The following is a 16,042-nucleotide window of genomic DNA, read 5'->3' on the forward strand; positions in this document are numbered from 1 at the left end:
AGGTATGCATTAAGTAAATACACCAAGCAGTGGGGGCAAAGGCCAATATGAGCACTGTCAAGTTTAGCTACTGAGTAAATTCTAATACATGATCTTTTCAATCCATTTAAATACTGAAATATATTTGAGGTTAAGCATCAGTAAGCACAATTCTGAAAGATCTCGCTGTCACACTGTTTTTAATCCTGAAACGTATTTTCTCAGTTCTATTCAGTATCATGAAAATGATCTGCCTGGTGGGAGCTGTCAGACATTCAACACACTTGAAAAACGGGTTGTTATATAAGGATATAGGATATCTAATTTTAGGCTCTTTTGTCTTAAGTAATCTCAGACACCATTTACACAGATTTCTGCCATCAGATGGACATCATAATAAATTCAAAAGCAGCCCAAAAGAACGTCTATTATGTGAGCTTTCTGCACATTTCTTGACAGATTCAGATTCTGTTTAAAATATCTACAGAATTGGGGGACAAAAAGGGGGGGGGAAAGCCTTCCCTTTTGTGTCACCTATTTTGTTTCTTAAAACTGTCCTGCAGTAACAAAAGAGTAATGTTTAACAAGAGTAGGAGTTGAAGTATTCTGTTCTGTTACAAACACCTTTAAAGGAACTTTAGCTGTTGGAAATATTGCCCACCAGCCTACCCACTGGCTGCAGAAGATGACATGAAACCAACAGGCACAGTCTGTGAACAGCTTTTTTAAGTAGCTATGCAGAAATTGTACACATCCAGGGAAAAATCAACATGAATCCTTAATTCAAGCATCACATTTCACTAGTAAAAGGAAGTGTGACAACAATATTTATCACAGTATTTTAAGTGAGTTGTGAACTTGCTTTCTCATGTGATTAGAAAGAATGTGTCATACGTGGTGCATTCTATCAAGGGTCTGTAAACTTATTGACAAGACAATGACAGTGAAAATAAGAACGTTGCACAAAGAATGAAGAAAGGTCCATCTATGTGAACATTTCCTTGTTCTTAAAGGACAGAAGAATGAGTGTTGCTATTAAACAACTGGCATCCTTATCTCCTGTGCTGGAATAAGAATAAATTCAGGAAAAAGATAAATCACCTTGTGGAAGTATTTTACCACATAAATTATTAATAACCCAAATTGCAAGGACATAGTACATGCCAATTTTCTGGCTCTATCAGTCAAGAAAGTTTAGTTACAAAAAGCATGCTTGCCAAACATTGTATGTAATCCAAAACTGTACTTCAATACCAGTATCTTCATATAAAATCGTATGAGGTAATATGTTCCACATAAGCACTCCAGATGGCCTTCAGGAAAAACTACAGTCAAAAGTAGAATAAATTAATTATTCTGGGAGAGCATGCTCTTGCAAACACCCTTTTCTAGAGGGTATTTGGGAATGAGAAGGAGCTTACCTGTGTTCCTATCATTTGTGACTGTATGCACATTGTAACCTCTTTGGGTATACACAAGTCTAGAATGTCCCTGATCAATTACACCTTGCAAGCAGAAAGAATCCTGCCACGTGGATCCATGGCCTGAAGACCTTTTCTTACCATAGCTTAACCTCATAGAAAATAATAAAACATCAACAAGAAAAAGCAAGGCAACGCTGATGTGTGAATATCACATATATAATGTGATTTTTCTTAATCTTGCAAGAAAAGCACGTCAATAATTTCACTTCTAAAAAAGCACCTTAATTAACCATGAAGAACAAAAATCTCATTCCTTAGTTGTAATATTTGTTATTCTGAATACTATAATATGTTTTTTAAAACATATTTTTAAAACAAATGCAAGCAGGGTTCACGTAGAAAACATTCTTCCTCAAAAGACTTTTCATGTTACAATGTTGAATCAGAGCAAGATCACAAAGCAGTGGCTTACACAAAGAGGGGCTTCCAGTCAGGTGTGCAGCCCTTCACATAGTGTCAAAGAAAACATGCAACAGGGCATGCTGAAGAAGTAGACCAGACCTGTTTTGAACACAATGGCATTCAGAGCTGGAAGGCTCACTGAGGAAGACAGGAGCCTTTAAAACATCATCTCTTCATCTTTGTAACCACAACAGAAAATGATAGATGTTTAAAGAGATTGGCTGCAACTAGCTGGAGCTATTGGGGAAAAAAAAAAAAAGAAAAAAAAAAAATCTTCTCAACAACTTAAAACTTCTTCTGTCTATAGTAATTAAGAGAGGAACATATTTTCATTTTACCACAGTCATCTATTTATGAAGGAAGGGAATTCAGGTCGGTCCATGGAATGAAGTAAAGTAACAATAGTACCAGACCTCATTGTACTCTCTCAAAACCCAGACAATCTGAAATACTGGGAAAACTAAAGGAAAAAAACGGATACAGACAAACTCTCCTGGAAACTACTACAAGAAGGACAAAATATCTAGTTGCTGTCACTCATGTATTCCCCACACAGAAGTATGCAGAGAACACTCGGGTAAGAACTCTTACCTATGTCTTCAAATATTGCCACACAATTCCAAACACTGTGATGATGACACCAAATTTAGACAAACCGTTCATTACTTACCAGTTCTGTGTGAACTTTAAGATGTGCCTGGAGCTTGTATTTATCTGGAGTAGAGTAGTCGCAATGTTCTGTTGGACATTTCAGCAAAATATTACTGTGTTTCTGAATGACGTGACGCTTAAGGCAGTTTTTGGTGATGGAAGAATAATTGCACTGGGAGCAGTAATATAAATGTTCTCGAGTATGCGTACGAACATGCATGTCATAATGCACTTGGTACCAAAATAACTTGCCTGAAAATAAAATTAGACACGAAGAAAGTAATTTCTAAACAATTGTTAGTGAAAATGCCAATACATACCCAATTTTCTTTCAGGGCAAAACACACTGTTTGAATCCTGTCCCTTTTGTCTTTAATGAAAACTTGTCCTAAAGATGCTTTGCTACGGAAAACATGTTTACAAAAAACACTTTTGTCTAAAAAGATATCTTATGTCCTGAAACAGCCTAACAAGGGCAACTTTAATACTTATCAATCATCTTTTTCCTAATAAGAAAGTCATTTAAATCTGTTCTCCTATACAAAGGATCTGAAAGCAACTGTATGCTAAAAGAGACTGTCAAAATCTTTTTTACTTCCTTTCATGTTATTCCTTCCTAGAAGCTTTTCTGACATAATGGCACCAAAAAGAAAAAGTGCATAGTATTTCATCTAATGTACAATGTTATGGTGTTTCAAAACTTTCTTTTTTTTTTCCCCCCAAACTTTGATTCCTTTCCCTTCTCAAGAATGAAGGCTAGAAGATAAATCCCAAAGTATTTCTTTTCCAGTTATGTAAACACAAAATTTTTCATTTAGAATAAACGGGAATGGTGTAGTCTTTCCACTTCCATAAATTAAAAAAAAACAATCACAATCAGAACAGTCTTGATCTCACACTATATAATGAAAACTTTCATTTAAAAAAACCTGGTTCACAGCACGTACACAAAAATATGCCAGTATGCGTGTTGATTGTACGGAATGTATATTATCATACGTCCTCCCATACTATATGAAAAAGACCCTGAATTTTATACTAAGCTGATAATGAAGCTTAAAGTACGGTCTGACACATACTGATCACTTGCCTAAATCTGCTGTGCTTGGCTCCAGTGAAGTTATTATGCGGGGAGAGGCGTGTGGACAGAAATCATCTAATTCTATCAAATTTCCCATCAACAGAAAATTAAGCCCAGCAAAGCACTGCTACGCTATACTCCACCAGTGGGTTTTTTTGAGGATATTTGAGTCATTTCCCACTATTTATACAGCACAAAGTAAATCTCGCTGGACCCCTGAATCCATACTGAACTACAAAACTAATACTGCTACAAAGATACACAAATACATCAAACACTATAAACCAGAAGAGCAGGAAAAAGATGGCCCACTACATAACATTTAAAAACACCAAGCGTAATCCCACTGCTCCTTACCACAATATTCACATTCTAAATCTCCATAAACCTTCCTTATCCTCTCGCACAACTCTGTGTTCATTTGTCTCTTCTGCAAGCTATCCAAGATCTGCATAAAGGCAGCAGCTCCACTCCCGCCATCTGACGTAACTGCGTTGGAAGAGGCTGCCTGTGGACTGAGGGCTGCATTAGCTTCTGGTGCTGGCAAAGGGTTTGTGGTTTCTGTTGAATTTTGAATTGGTGGATTGCTTGTTTCAGATTCACTAGAAGGAACAGAATGATTTCTCTCTTCAGAAACAGAAATGTTCTCAGTCACTGCATTGTTCTGACTGGTATTTAAATTTTTGTCTTCAGACAGCAAAAGCTGCATTTCTTCACCTTGTTCATTTACAGAACTGCAGTGATTAATTTCCTCTTCATTTGCTGAAGAAACTTTTAACTCTTCAGAACCAGAAGTACCGTTTTTGAGCAGAAAGCAATCTGATGCTACACAGGATTGAATGTTTGGGACTTCTGTGTCTGTTGTCTGACACAGCATCTCTGTCACGTTCTCCACTGGAGGATTTTCAAATTCTAACAAAGGGACCGTATCAATTTTTAAGTCACCATTATGTTGACCATTACGGTTTACCTCTGCAGCTGTTGATTCACCTTTACAAGCAGATGGCTGTGGTGTGTTAATAGCATCAGTACTCATGATAGTCAATTCAGCTGCACTTTGTGCTAGCTGTTCACCAAGGGCTTCCGGCTGGATATCACCTCCCGGCTCAAGCAGGCAGAAACTCTGATTGATAGAACTGTCAAAAACAGAAGTCTCCTGCAAATCTGCGTGGACATCTTTGATGTGAGCACGGAGTCTCACAGAACTGACAAATTTCTTCAGGCACACAGAACACACGTATACAAATGGGTGCTTTCGAACATGAAGCTCAAGGGCTTGGTATTTAGTGGCTCCATGACCACAGAGCTCACAAGCAAAGGGTCTTTCATCACCATGAACAAGCATGTGACGGTCTCGATCAAGTTCATTCTTGAATTTGCGTTCACAAATATGGCAGTCATAAAGAAGCTGTCTTTTTCCCTCTCGCGTCATCAAGCGAAGTTCATCAAAAACATCCTTCACCTTTTTATCCTGAAGGTCATGTGTTTCCTTTATATGCTTGATCAAATTTTTAACATCCGAGTATTTCTTTTTGCAGAAGCGACAATGCTGCTTAATTTTCTTATGAACTCTTTCAATATGGACTTTGAGATGGCCTTTGCTGAGACAAGTGAACGTACAATAATCGCAGCTGAACTTCTCCCCTGTATGTTTCCGCAAGTGAACGTTAAGGTTGGCTTTGATTGCACTGGCGTAACTGCAGTACGAACACTTGTAAGGTTTTTCATTTGTATGAATCCTCAAATGCGCTTGGAGGGAGTGTTTAAATTTGAACACCTTGTTACAGTATTCACATGTAAAAATCTTCAGTTGAGTTGGACCCAACCTAAAAAGAAACCAAACCAGTTATATTTACAATATTGAAACTTGGTGACATATGTTGTCAGAACTTCCCTAGATATTCATAATGGACAGAAATGGTTACTTTAATTTATTTTCAAAAGGTATTCTCCACAGACTTTTTAAATTCTGCAACTTATTGTCGTACAGATTATTTTCAGCAGTTCCTTAACTTAAAAGGCTCAGAAAATATTTCAATTTCATGAAAATGGATAGGGAAGCATTTCATTCATATTTTGCATGAACACAAATGTAAAGAACTTCAAAATTACCTGCTTGATTTCATTGCCTGTTCATAGGGGGTTTGCTGGATGGCATATTCTTGATATCCTCTTCGTTGTGAGGGGTCTTGAACTGTTGCCTCTGGAGTTGTGGGTTCACTTTCTTGGGGAGCAGCCTCAACAGGAACAATTTTTGTGGCTCCTAAAAGGAAGAACAAAAAACGTTCATTAAAAACGTCATATGAAAACGTGCATTGTCTATAATATACACGTGTAAACAAAACATTAAGCCCTGTAATCATTATTTCAACTATTTTAGTTTCTGTTGTTAAATTCATGTTCATAAAATGATAGATACACTTCCAGAAGACATCAGTACTTACACCACAGATCTGCTTAAATAACACTCCAGGACCACTAGTTTTGAGGGTTATTCATGGTGCTTGATGCCTACTATTATGAGATCCTATATCCAAATAGTTCCACCTTTAAAAAAAAAAGTAACTTGACAAAATGAAATTTTGATTTTTCTGTTTCTGCCTCATACGACATCCTTTGAAAATTTCAGCCAAGGCGTTTAACCACTTCTACAACTGAGGCTGGGGAAAAGATACTGGTTAGTCTATGTTTAAAAATCTGCACATCTTTTCCTTGAACAGATCTTTTACTGCTTATGTTTTGGGGCATGTTGCCATCACCTCAGAATAAAAGACTATGTTCCATGTGCATTTCTCAATCTCCATTAGAAGCAGGAGTGAAGGGGCTATACTGAAAGCAGTAAGATCAGACTCTATCCCTCAGAGCTTTACAGTTAGTTGAAGCACAAATAAGCATATTTTGAAATGTGACTGAGTTGAGATTATTTAGCTGGGTGTTCTTTATTTTCTGAACAGTGGCAGGAGAAACTTAATGCCAGGCAGCCACAGTTAACATTGAAGGTACTGAAAATCCATAGAAATACTAATATAATCTAAAAAAAACCAAAACAAAACAAAACACAAAACCTCATGTATATCAAAGCAATCACCTATTATTGACTGTTCCCCTCCTCTTTACTTTTTTGTCTGTAACTCGTCTAACCCATGTGTACAATGGGAATGCTATTCTCTTCAAAAGTTGAAATTATACACATTTGCATATTTATGTATTTATTCACATATATATTACAATTATACACATATTTGTCAAATCTTCATATTCTACTAGCAAGTACTATAGAAAAATCTTTGAAAAAAAAGTATTTTTGCTTTCTGGTCTGATACTGAAAAACAAATAGTAAATAAGGGACCATATACTGAATAAGTAAAAGAAAACCAAGACAATGAATATGTAATAATAGATGAACAGCCATCCAGCCTAGGATAAAATATTACAGGACTTATAATTAAAGATTGTTCTATCATATACTAGGGACAAGGAAGTAAGAGAGGTTGCACTTGAAAATATCTTTGAATTAAAAAATGAAGTTAACAACTTCAGGTAAAACTGAAATTTGTTAAGTTTCCTTTTTTTTTTTTTCTTGGATATTACATTTAGAATCTGATCTCATTTCAATTCACCTGATTAGAAGCTGAGAAGAAAAAAAGTACAATATAATTTTGTAACAGAGGAAAAATTTTGTAATAAAAATAAAAGAAATGGAACATGAAAGCCCAGAAAGCAAAAGACAGAATCAACATACTAAAATATGTTAAAAAACCATATTTTTAACAGATTCTGTCATTCATATGTAAGTATATATAAAATGAAACACCTGAATAGAAAGAAGAAAGTTCAAAGAATGATGCATTAGCTATTCTTTTAACAAAAGGATGAAATTAATTCTTGTTCCACTCAAACAGCAGGTTCCTGAAGATATTATTTACAAAAATATATGCAGTATTAACATAAAGTCTCTGAAGCAACAATTATAAGAACAACAAAACTAAACCACAAAGAGTACACAGTCCAAAGAAAACTAGCTGGTTCGCAAATTACTAAACCTAGTTTCCCTAAAAAAAAAAAACAACTTTCAGCCTGCAGATCAGCAAAAGCATCAGGAAAAAGGCAGGTACAGTATACAGGGGAAAAAACAGTATTAAGTGAGGGTTACCCAACAACATGTGTGAAAGACCTAGGGATATTAAGTTGAGGAAAGCAGTGCTGGAGACAAAACAAGGGAGAAAGATGAAGATCCTGTGGGTCTTTCAGAGACATTTAAAGTGAGAAAGGAGATATTTTGAGAAGAGGCCATTTGGGAGTATGTAAGGCTATTGAAGCTTTTTGTAAAAGATGGGACATCAGCCAACTCTGTAAATAAACAGACTGTAATAGCTCTGTTGCTCACTGAACTGGCTGGACCTAAAAGTGGCTTTTTTGGACTACTGTTTTTTAATAGTGCTTTCAGTTCTGTACTAAAGATTCTGCCAGTTGATCAGAACCAATCTTCCAAGTTTTCAACCTAAATGTTACCAGAACATTATCACTTCTATTCTTCCTGTCACTCCCTCTCCCACAAATGACAGGTTCTGCAGCAGGACTGCACCTCCCAAATTGCACTGTAGTAGCCCAGTGAGACAGGAGCTTGTCATTACAGTATAGGAGATGTGGTTCAATCAGTGGGTTCAGTAAAAGATGATAAAATAGACATTAGACCCCAGAGCGGTGTTTCCATATTTCAGTATTTTTAAAATAGAAGCAAATTCTTCTATATTTAGAACAACTTAGTTTAAAGAAAACATCTTGAACTGGTCTGTATGCATTGCTACCTCTTTCAGGCCTCCCATTTCCTGAATGAGAGATGAAGATCCTCATTAAACACTCTGCACTGAACCTCCTCTGTGCCCTTCTGCCTTTCAGGATGTTTGAGCATTTCCTGAAAAGACTGCTGAACTGTTTAGTAGATTTTTGTGCTACCAGTATAAAATTTTAATCACCTAAATTAGGTGAACTAGATAAGTACTACATCACCAGTATTTTGTACGCTTGGAGTGGGTAGAATGCTCCAGGTCATCCTAGTATTACCGCCTCTAGATTTCCTATGCAGTTAGTAGAGAGACAAACGCCTCTAAAAACCTAAAGAGATCGATCCAGTTCTTCAAACATACCGACGGAGGACTTGCTCACAGTGGGCAATCAACCCCCCTCGTGTTAGGTTGTTACCTCCTACCTTTAGAACATAGTGAAGCACTAAGAATCATTAGATGGCTCCATCCACTTGGGACACTGCCTAAGTATGGGCTACTAAAGGACCAGTAGCCACAGCAACCACTACTGTATCAAAACTAATGACTAACACAGACGTCCAGGAAGTGAGAAACTTGGATTCTAAGCTCTACCCAACCTAATGGGTAGTGAACCCATGTATCCTACATCCCAAGAAAATGCCCTCAACATTTGTGCCTCTAAAAGCTGCCACAGGCTAGGGAAAAGTGTACGAACAAGGCAAACAGATATAAGGTCTGGTCTTCCATTAAAAATATCATATGCCAATAAGGAAGATAGAAGTTTTCCTAACTGTTTCTCTAGACAATCATGTCAAGAAGTCAGAGTATACAAATACCAGGGGGAAAAAGAGAGGTTAACTGTACTGATAATTTCTTTCAAAAAAACCTTTCCTCCAGCACTATTATATCTCTATTTTAAATGCAGAATGAACTTTAGTTTACTAGGCTTTATTTATGCCTTTTGCTTTCATCTTTTCAGTCAATATCATCTGTTCTAAGCAAATCTGCTTTAAGAGTAATAAGATTTGAGTGCTTCATGACATTCCGACAGCAACTTCCACAGATAAGCATTACCCAGCGTGCCTTATCTCTGGCTCAAACTCAGTGATGGCCTCTAATCTCTTACAGTCTGTCCCTTAGAAAAGTGGCTTGACCTTCACCAGACAGCTCTCCAATATGTATCAACAGTCTAAAAAGTAATCACAATGGAAGGAATTATTAGGAATGGATCAGAAATAAAACAGGAGACATCATCAACCAAATTCCTACTAAAATCCAACTAAATTCCTTGAACCTCCTACAACTCCAAGCACGGACAACAAAAAGGATATAGAAGAACTAGAAAACAGAAACACAACAGACATACTTTGTTTGGAAAAGGCATATAGGCCTCAGAGACCTCCAGCTTGGAAGAGAGATAAATGAAAGAGTATCAGAAAGACCTCTAAAGTTAGCAAGTGAAAATTTGTGAAAATATGTGAATAATCATTCTCTATCTCATAAACCACGAACAAAGAGCAGTTTGAAGAAACAAGCAGTCAGCAGGCTTAAAACAGAAGAATATACACTTTTACCCTGTGTGTAATTAAGTTATGGAACAATTACTGCACAATGCACAGAGACTGAAAATGTAAATGTGTTCAAGAAGGTATTTAGGCAAATAAATAGATATGTATTAAATATGATGATCCAGATGCAACCACCAGCTCAATGGCTGTCAGAATCTGGGAGGCTTTACATACTAAGCTTCTTATTTCCTTCCGATAGAGATGCTGCAAACTGCTTTTAGGGACAACTAATCCAACCAGATCAATCTTTAAGGCTATGGCTTTTTTTTTCCTTTATAAGTTTAAAAAAAATCTTCATAACATAGGTACAGTGGTCTGGATAGCTGAAATAATTTGTTAAAGGTATGAAGTGAATATTTGTTTCTTACAATCTTTTTTTGAACAAACGTATTTTCTCAGCTTCTACAATACGCTGTGGAAGGTGCTCCAAATGCAGATGACCCCTTGTAAGACAGTTTTGAAAGTGAAACCAACAGAAACTTACCCTACCCATAATCCTTGATGTTCCCCACGCAAACCTACCCCTTACTCCCAAAATAAAGTTTAAAAAAAAGCAGAAGAATCTTTTAATATTTTTATAGGTTGGTTCACCATGAGGTTAAACACATTTTAACTCGGACAACGAAACAGAAACACAGACCTGTGTATGGTGGGATGAAGATTACTGCCCCTTTCAACAGAGGTGGACATTAGATTGGCTGAGCTAAATCAATCTGTAACACTGTGGTAATATAGATACCTGCTCACATTCAGAGAGGAAGGCTTTAATTTTCCTAACCTTGCTTAATTCCACATTTGTCATAAGGTTAGCTTCTTTTGTCTAGCCCTCCACTCAACTACATGTTCATGATGCCTTTGAAGTGCCAGCACATGAGTTTATGAAGAGGATCAGAGAATGGATCTGGCTAAAATCTACACCATGTGTCTCCTTCTGCAAATACACAATTAGTTTTCTAGTGTGTTTTACCACACAACTGCATAAACACGTACAACACTCCAAAGGACAGGAATTTGTGGCCAGGGGGTGGGGTGGGAGGACATCACCGCCCCTGGGACAGCATCTGTACTACTGCGCTTAATGACTTAAGTCACTCAGCTACTTTGAAAAGGTGTAGTCTCAATCCTTCTCCTTTCCCCTGAAAGACTCCTTTTCTCACCACTTTCCAACCTTCCAAACTTGTGCGGCCCCAGTGTGAGACAGTTTAGAAAGCAAAACTGGTAAATAAAAAAATTCTCTGACAGAGAAAATGGTTATGTGTGTATGCACATGTATGTGTATTTATTTTGCCACTTTTTTGAATCAGTTTACCACAGGCTGACACAAGCACCACAGCCAGCGCAAGAAAGGAGAAGTGAACTGGGAAATAAGAGACATGCAGGAAAGCTCCCTCGACAACAGCCTAATATTAAATCCTCTCAGATGTGTCATAAACCCACAATCATTGTTCCATGAGCTACAAAAAAAAGTCATCTTCAACAGAAATGACTGTTATCAGTTAAACCAAGTCAGTCCCAAAACAGCAAGCAAAAGGACATTCTTCCACTTCTTCCCCACTTCCCAAAATCTTGATGGCAGAAGGAACCAAGTGTTGATAAATTACAGCACAAGGTATAGCAGCAGGAGATAGTGGTTCCTCAGTGGAAATTGGGGAGAGAAAAACCTCCAGAGTGTTGTATTAAGAATTTGTAGGAGAAAAAGTCCAACTCCTTTAGAAATTAAAAAAAAAAAAAATTAGCATCAAGAATTTAAATACTTTACGCTATTTTTGTGTGTCTTGACCTCTACCAAAAAAAAAAAAAAAAAAAAAAAAGAAAAGAATTCTACCATTGACCATCTTTACAGGAACTTAAAAAAAGTCTCCTACTAACAAGCTGAATCTTTAACATATTACAGGACTCATATAAAACAACAATTTAGGTATTCAAAGTAGAATCTCTCCTGAATCAAACTAATTGAGCATGAATAACAAATTGGATTTAGAAGCCTTGATAATTTTACACAATTTAAAAATGGGAAGTAAAACACATAAAAAACCCCAGAAGATTGAATATTTGGCAGAGCTTATGCACTGGTTCTTAAAAATAGACTATGAATACAAGTATCTGCAATTCACAACAAAGTATTTTTAGATATGTGTATAATCGTAGTTATTCAATCTCATTCTTAATTACAATGCTTATGAAAAACTGTACTTCGTTAAATCTGATACAAGGCACGCGTGTTCATGAACACAGTGCCGCTCCCTCTCTTCAAGGTCTTTGGGTTCCTCCAGTTTTAGAATCATAGACTGGTTTGGCTTGGAAAGGACCTTAAAGACCATCGAGTTCCAGCCCCCCTGCCACGGGCAGGGACACCTCCCACTAGATAATAATAATATTAGTAACTGTCTTCCAAATAAATATGGGTACTTTCAAAAATAGCTGCAGGTTCACATTTGAGTGTAAATCCGTTCATTAAAGCCTTTTGAATGCAATATGTACTATGCACAATTAGCTCCAAAGTTGAAGTTGTTTTAATATTTTGAGTCACTCAAAAAGCACGGTAAAGAGAAAACAAACTTTTTGCTGTCCAAAGAAAAAATTTACTAGGTAGTAATGAAGGCAACAATCTCCTCTAGATTTTAATTTCCTCTCCCGCATCACATGCTTACTACATTTTCTTCACTATCGGTATGTATTACTATTTTGTTTGCCTCTTTAGGCTAGTTTCCTAAGAAAATGGGTATTTAATTGCACTGTCCACCACATCTTTCCTCCCTCTCTCAAGAATTGTTTTAGTCCTTGCGTGTAAAGAACTCGAAGACAAAAATTCTTACAAGTTTCATAAAATTTAGCACCTGGAGAGAGAAGACCCCAATTACAGCTCCTCCCAAAAGCCCTGAGGAAGGGAGGATGTGTGTATAGATCCATAAACTAACACCTACATGAACCCATTTCCGAACACCTACATGAGCCCTTTAACCAGCCATCACGTTAATTGCCCAGATGAAGGAGTAGGACACGAGGGGAGCCTCACGTGTAGCAGTGAGGGGTATTGGCACCAGGATGGGGGAGGAGTCATGCAGTGGGAGAGAGGCGAAAGGGGTGGGAGAGAGAGTGGGAAAATGAGTATTTAACGACAGCAAGGAAAGAGCCCAGGCTTACATCTCACGAGAGAAAGGGGCCTGTGGTTAGTGAAACAAAACGGCGCAAACATCAAAACACCCTGAAGCCAGGTTTCCACATTTCCAGTGCTCACCAGTCCTCTTCCACCTTCCCCTGTATTTACAATATTGCAAAACCAAATTTTTAACAGCTCAGTGTAAGTCCAAAACCCCGTGTGATGTTTCTCAAACAATGAGCGTGAAGGTGTTTTTTACTTCCCTTCTAAGTGCACAGGACATCTGCAGGTGAGCTCATCCAGTTTCCTCTACCATCACAATGAGAAATGCATTTTAGCAAACAAAGTCCAAGCTTATCACAGATCTCAATATCAAAAGATATTAAAGAACAACACAGAAAATCCAGCTAGCTTCCAACCCACAACAGTAAAATAAATAAATGCATTATAGTTGTCCTGAGAACTATAAGCAAAACAAATATTCAGAAATGTTAGCAATAATAAAAAGGAGAACAATAAAGCTATAAAGCTGAAAATAACACACAGAACTATTCAAAAGGGATCCTGTCAGTCAGGTGAGTAACTGGTTTATATAAACAGGCAAAGGCAAATCTAGTTTTAAAATAAATAGTTCAAATTTATTCCAAAATCCTTTGATGAAAAGGCACTATAGAAATTTATGGATGAAGAATCCTTTAATCTCCACATAGGAATTTTACTTGATTTTCGAATATGTATACATATTTTCTGTCAAACTATTTGTACACAAAAATATTAACTTATATATATACACACTAAGCTGTTTGTAGTTTCATAATCAAATCTACAGTTATCATAAATATACACACAAACCAAAAGCCAATATAAAGATATTATGGGGAAAAAATACTTTCCTTTTCTTTTGTCACTGATTTTTTCAGTTTCTTCTTTAAAATCATTCACAGACTAAAAATAACTGATATTAATGTAGATAACTACACCCAGGTCCCACATTTGTCATATCTATGAAGATATGTGACGGTAGTTCTAAAATGGTGTAGGTGTCAGATGCACAGATTCTGTATCAAGATAACCAAATACTACTAAATATTTTCCAGATAATAAGCAGTTCAGTCTTGGACCAATGACTATTTTATACAGTGTCAGCATGGACAAAAAAGAACCTGATTATATAATCAGTGGTTATCATTACCTGGAATAGCTTCATGAGCTGTCAAAACCACACTTATAATAGGATTTTTAGCTCCTGAAATCTGTTCAGTCTCCTTAGTTGATGCATTTTTCTCTGTTTTCTGAACTCTCGGCCTCTTTGGAGTTTTTTCTCGCTCATCTTCCTTCCTGTCAAGGTCAACGTCAGAATCATTACCTAAAGAGCAAACATCAAAAAGAATGTAACTATGTACAAACGAAATGCAGGTAACAGTCACTAACACTACAAGAAAGAATTAATGCTACTATAGAAAGAAACACATGGTATCAAAACAAGACGTCCTGCATCAGTCCCTAAAGGGAACTTTTTTCCCCTCTATTTAATAAAACTAGTGTGGTACTTCTAGAGAAAATAGACAAAATAAAGAAAAATTCAAAATTTAAAAAATGGAATCTCAGAAACATTTGTGTTCCTAAGTTATCTTGACATTACTAAGGGGTTTTTGTGCAAATTCTACAAATGGTATTGAATTTCTTACGATTTCACCATTAATGAACAAATTATTTTTCTCCTTTCCATATGTAACTTTTCTGATGACTTTAGGATTACTTCTCCTAGTACTAGATTTGTTACCCATCTTATTTAATGGAAAGTCTTCCAACAGTCTCTCTGGTTAAGGCTTTTTTTCCCCACTGCTACTCTGAATCAATAGCCAGAAATGTACTTTGCTTTTTCAATGTAGATTCAAGAAGAATTAAGGTTCAAAACAGTTCTTTGGTTCAACCTAACTGCTGACATGTAAATCTTCATTTTGAAGACCTGCACTTCTAAATCATCCCCTGTCTGTTGCTGTTCAAAATGTCTTCAGCTTCTTAAACTGGAAAACTTTGGGACCTGTTAAATAGAAAGCAACGCAATAGTTGTATTCAAAGCACTCATCTGAAATAAGACTGAATAATCAGTAATCAGCTAAGTTGTTCCTTGAAGCTATTTATTCCTTAAAGTGAATGAGGAATTTCTTACTGAAATTCTAAAAAAAATAAAAAAAATGCTATATATAAAGAATTAGCAGCATAAAGAATAAAAACAGAGGGTTGCAAGTTATATTAACAAAAATTCTCTACATAAGATGAAGTGGTAGAAAATGCAGGCCAGAGAAAATATTAATGGCAAATTAAGGCATTATGCAAACATTCCAGAGGTAATGAGTAAGGAAAGCAAAAACTGATTGAAGAAAGGAATTTATAAATTAATCCAGTGAATTTGGGATTTTTTATTTCTGAATATGAAGCAGCTGACACAATCTTTAGGATAAGTAACTCAATGTAGGTTCATAACGTGCTGTAGCCGCCCTACTGAGAAAGGGAAACAGTATATAAATAAACCCCAGTAACAGCAAAGCTGTAGTGCCTAGAGTTGTTTACGACATGCAAATAGCAAAAGTAGTGGAAATATATGCTACATGGAAATGGTAATGTTTTAATTTCAGTAATATTTGTTAATATTCAGCTGAGATTCAAACAAATCTGTCTCCCATGGTCTTACCGTAATGGAACAAAGGGTTAAAGGGTGCCGGCTGATCTTTAAAAAAAGTGAAGGGCAGAAGCTAAAGTAGCATAGTTAGGACTGATCATGGAACTAGCACCTGGATAAACTGCAAGCTCTTAACTAGATAGAAAACCAGAAGGAAACAAGGTATGTAGGAATTAGTTTAGATTTCTCAGGCACGCTGAGGCAGAAACGTGTATGCTGACAGCTGTTACTGACTTGATGCGCATCTATAAATCCAAAATTCATATTTACAATACCCAGAATGAGCAACAACCACATAGCAAACGGAACTGAAACACAGTTAGTAAGC

General features: G+C 36.6%; 1 protein-coding gene across 3 annotated transcripts in view; it reads right to left on the reverse strand.

Annotated features, from left to right (window-relative positions):
- ZFAT (zinc finger and AT hook domain containing) overlaps positions 1-16,042 on the reverse strand; it is a 78,921-nt gene that overhangs the window by 47,889 nt on the left and 14,990 nt on the right. For 2 of the 3 annotated variants that reach the window (XM_009882905.1, XM_009882897.1), the window contains exons 3-6: positions 14,224-14,397; positions 5,710-5,860; positions 3,955-5,423; positions 2,536-2,768 (exon numbers count right to left, since the gene is read on the reverse strand). In XM_009882905.1, the coding sequence (XP_009881207.1) occupies positions 2,536-2,768; positions 3,955-5,423; positions 5,710-5,860; positions 14,224-14,397 (2,027 nt within the window). The remainder of the gene's footprint in view (positions 1-2,535; positions 2,769-3,954; positions 5,424-5,709; positions 5,861-14,223; positions 14,398-16,042) is intronic. The other variant, XM_009882889.1, reaches the window with a different exon arrangement.

This window comes from Charadrius vociferus, unplaced genomic scaffold (genome assembly GCF_000708025.1).
Source record: "Charadrius vociferus isolate BGI_N301 unplaced genomic scaffold, ASM70802v2 scaffold360, whole genome shotgun sequence".
NCBI lineage: Eukaryota > Metazoa > Chordata > Aves > Charadriiformes > Charadriidae > Charadrius > Charadrius vociferus.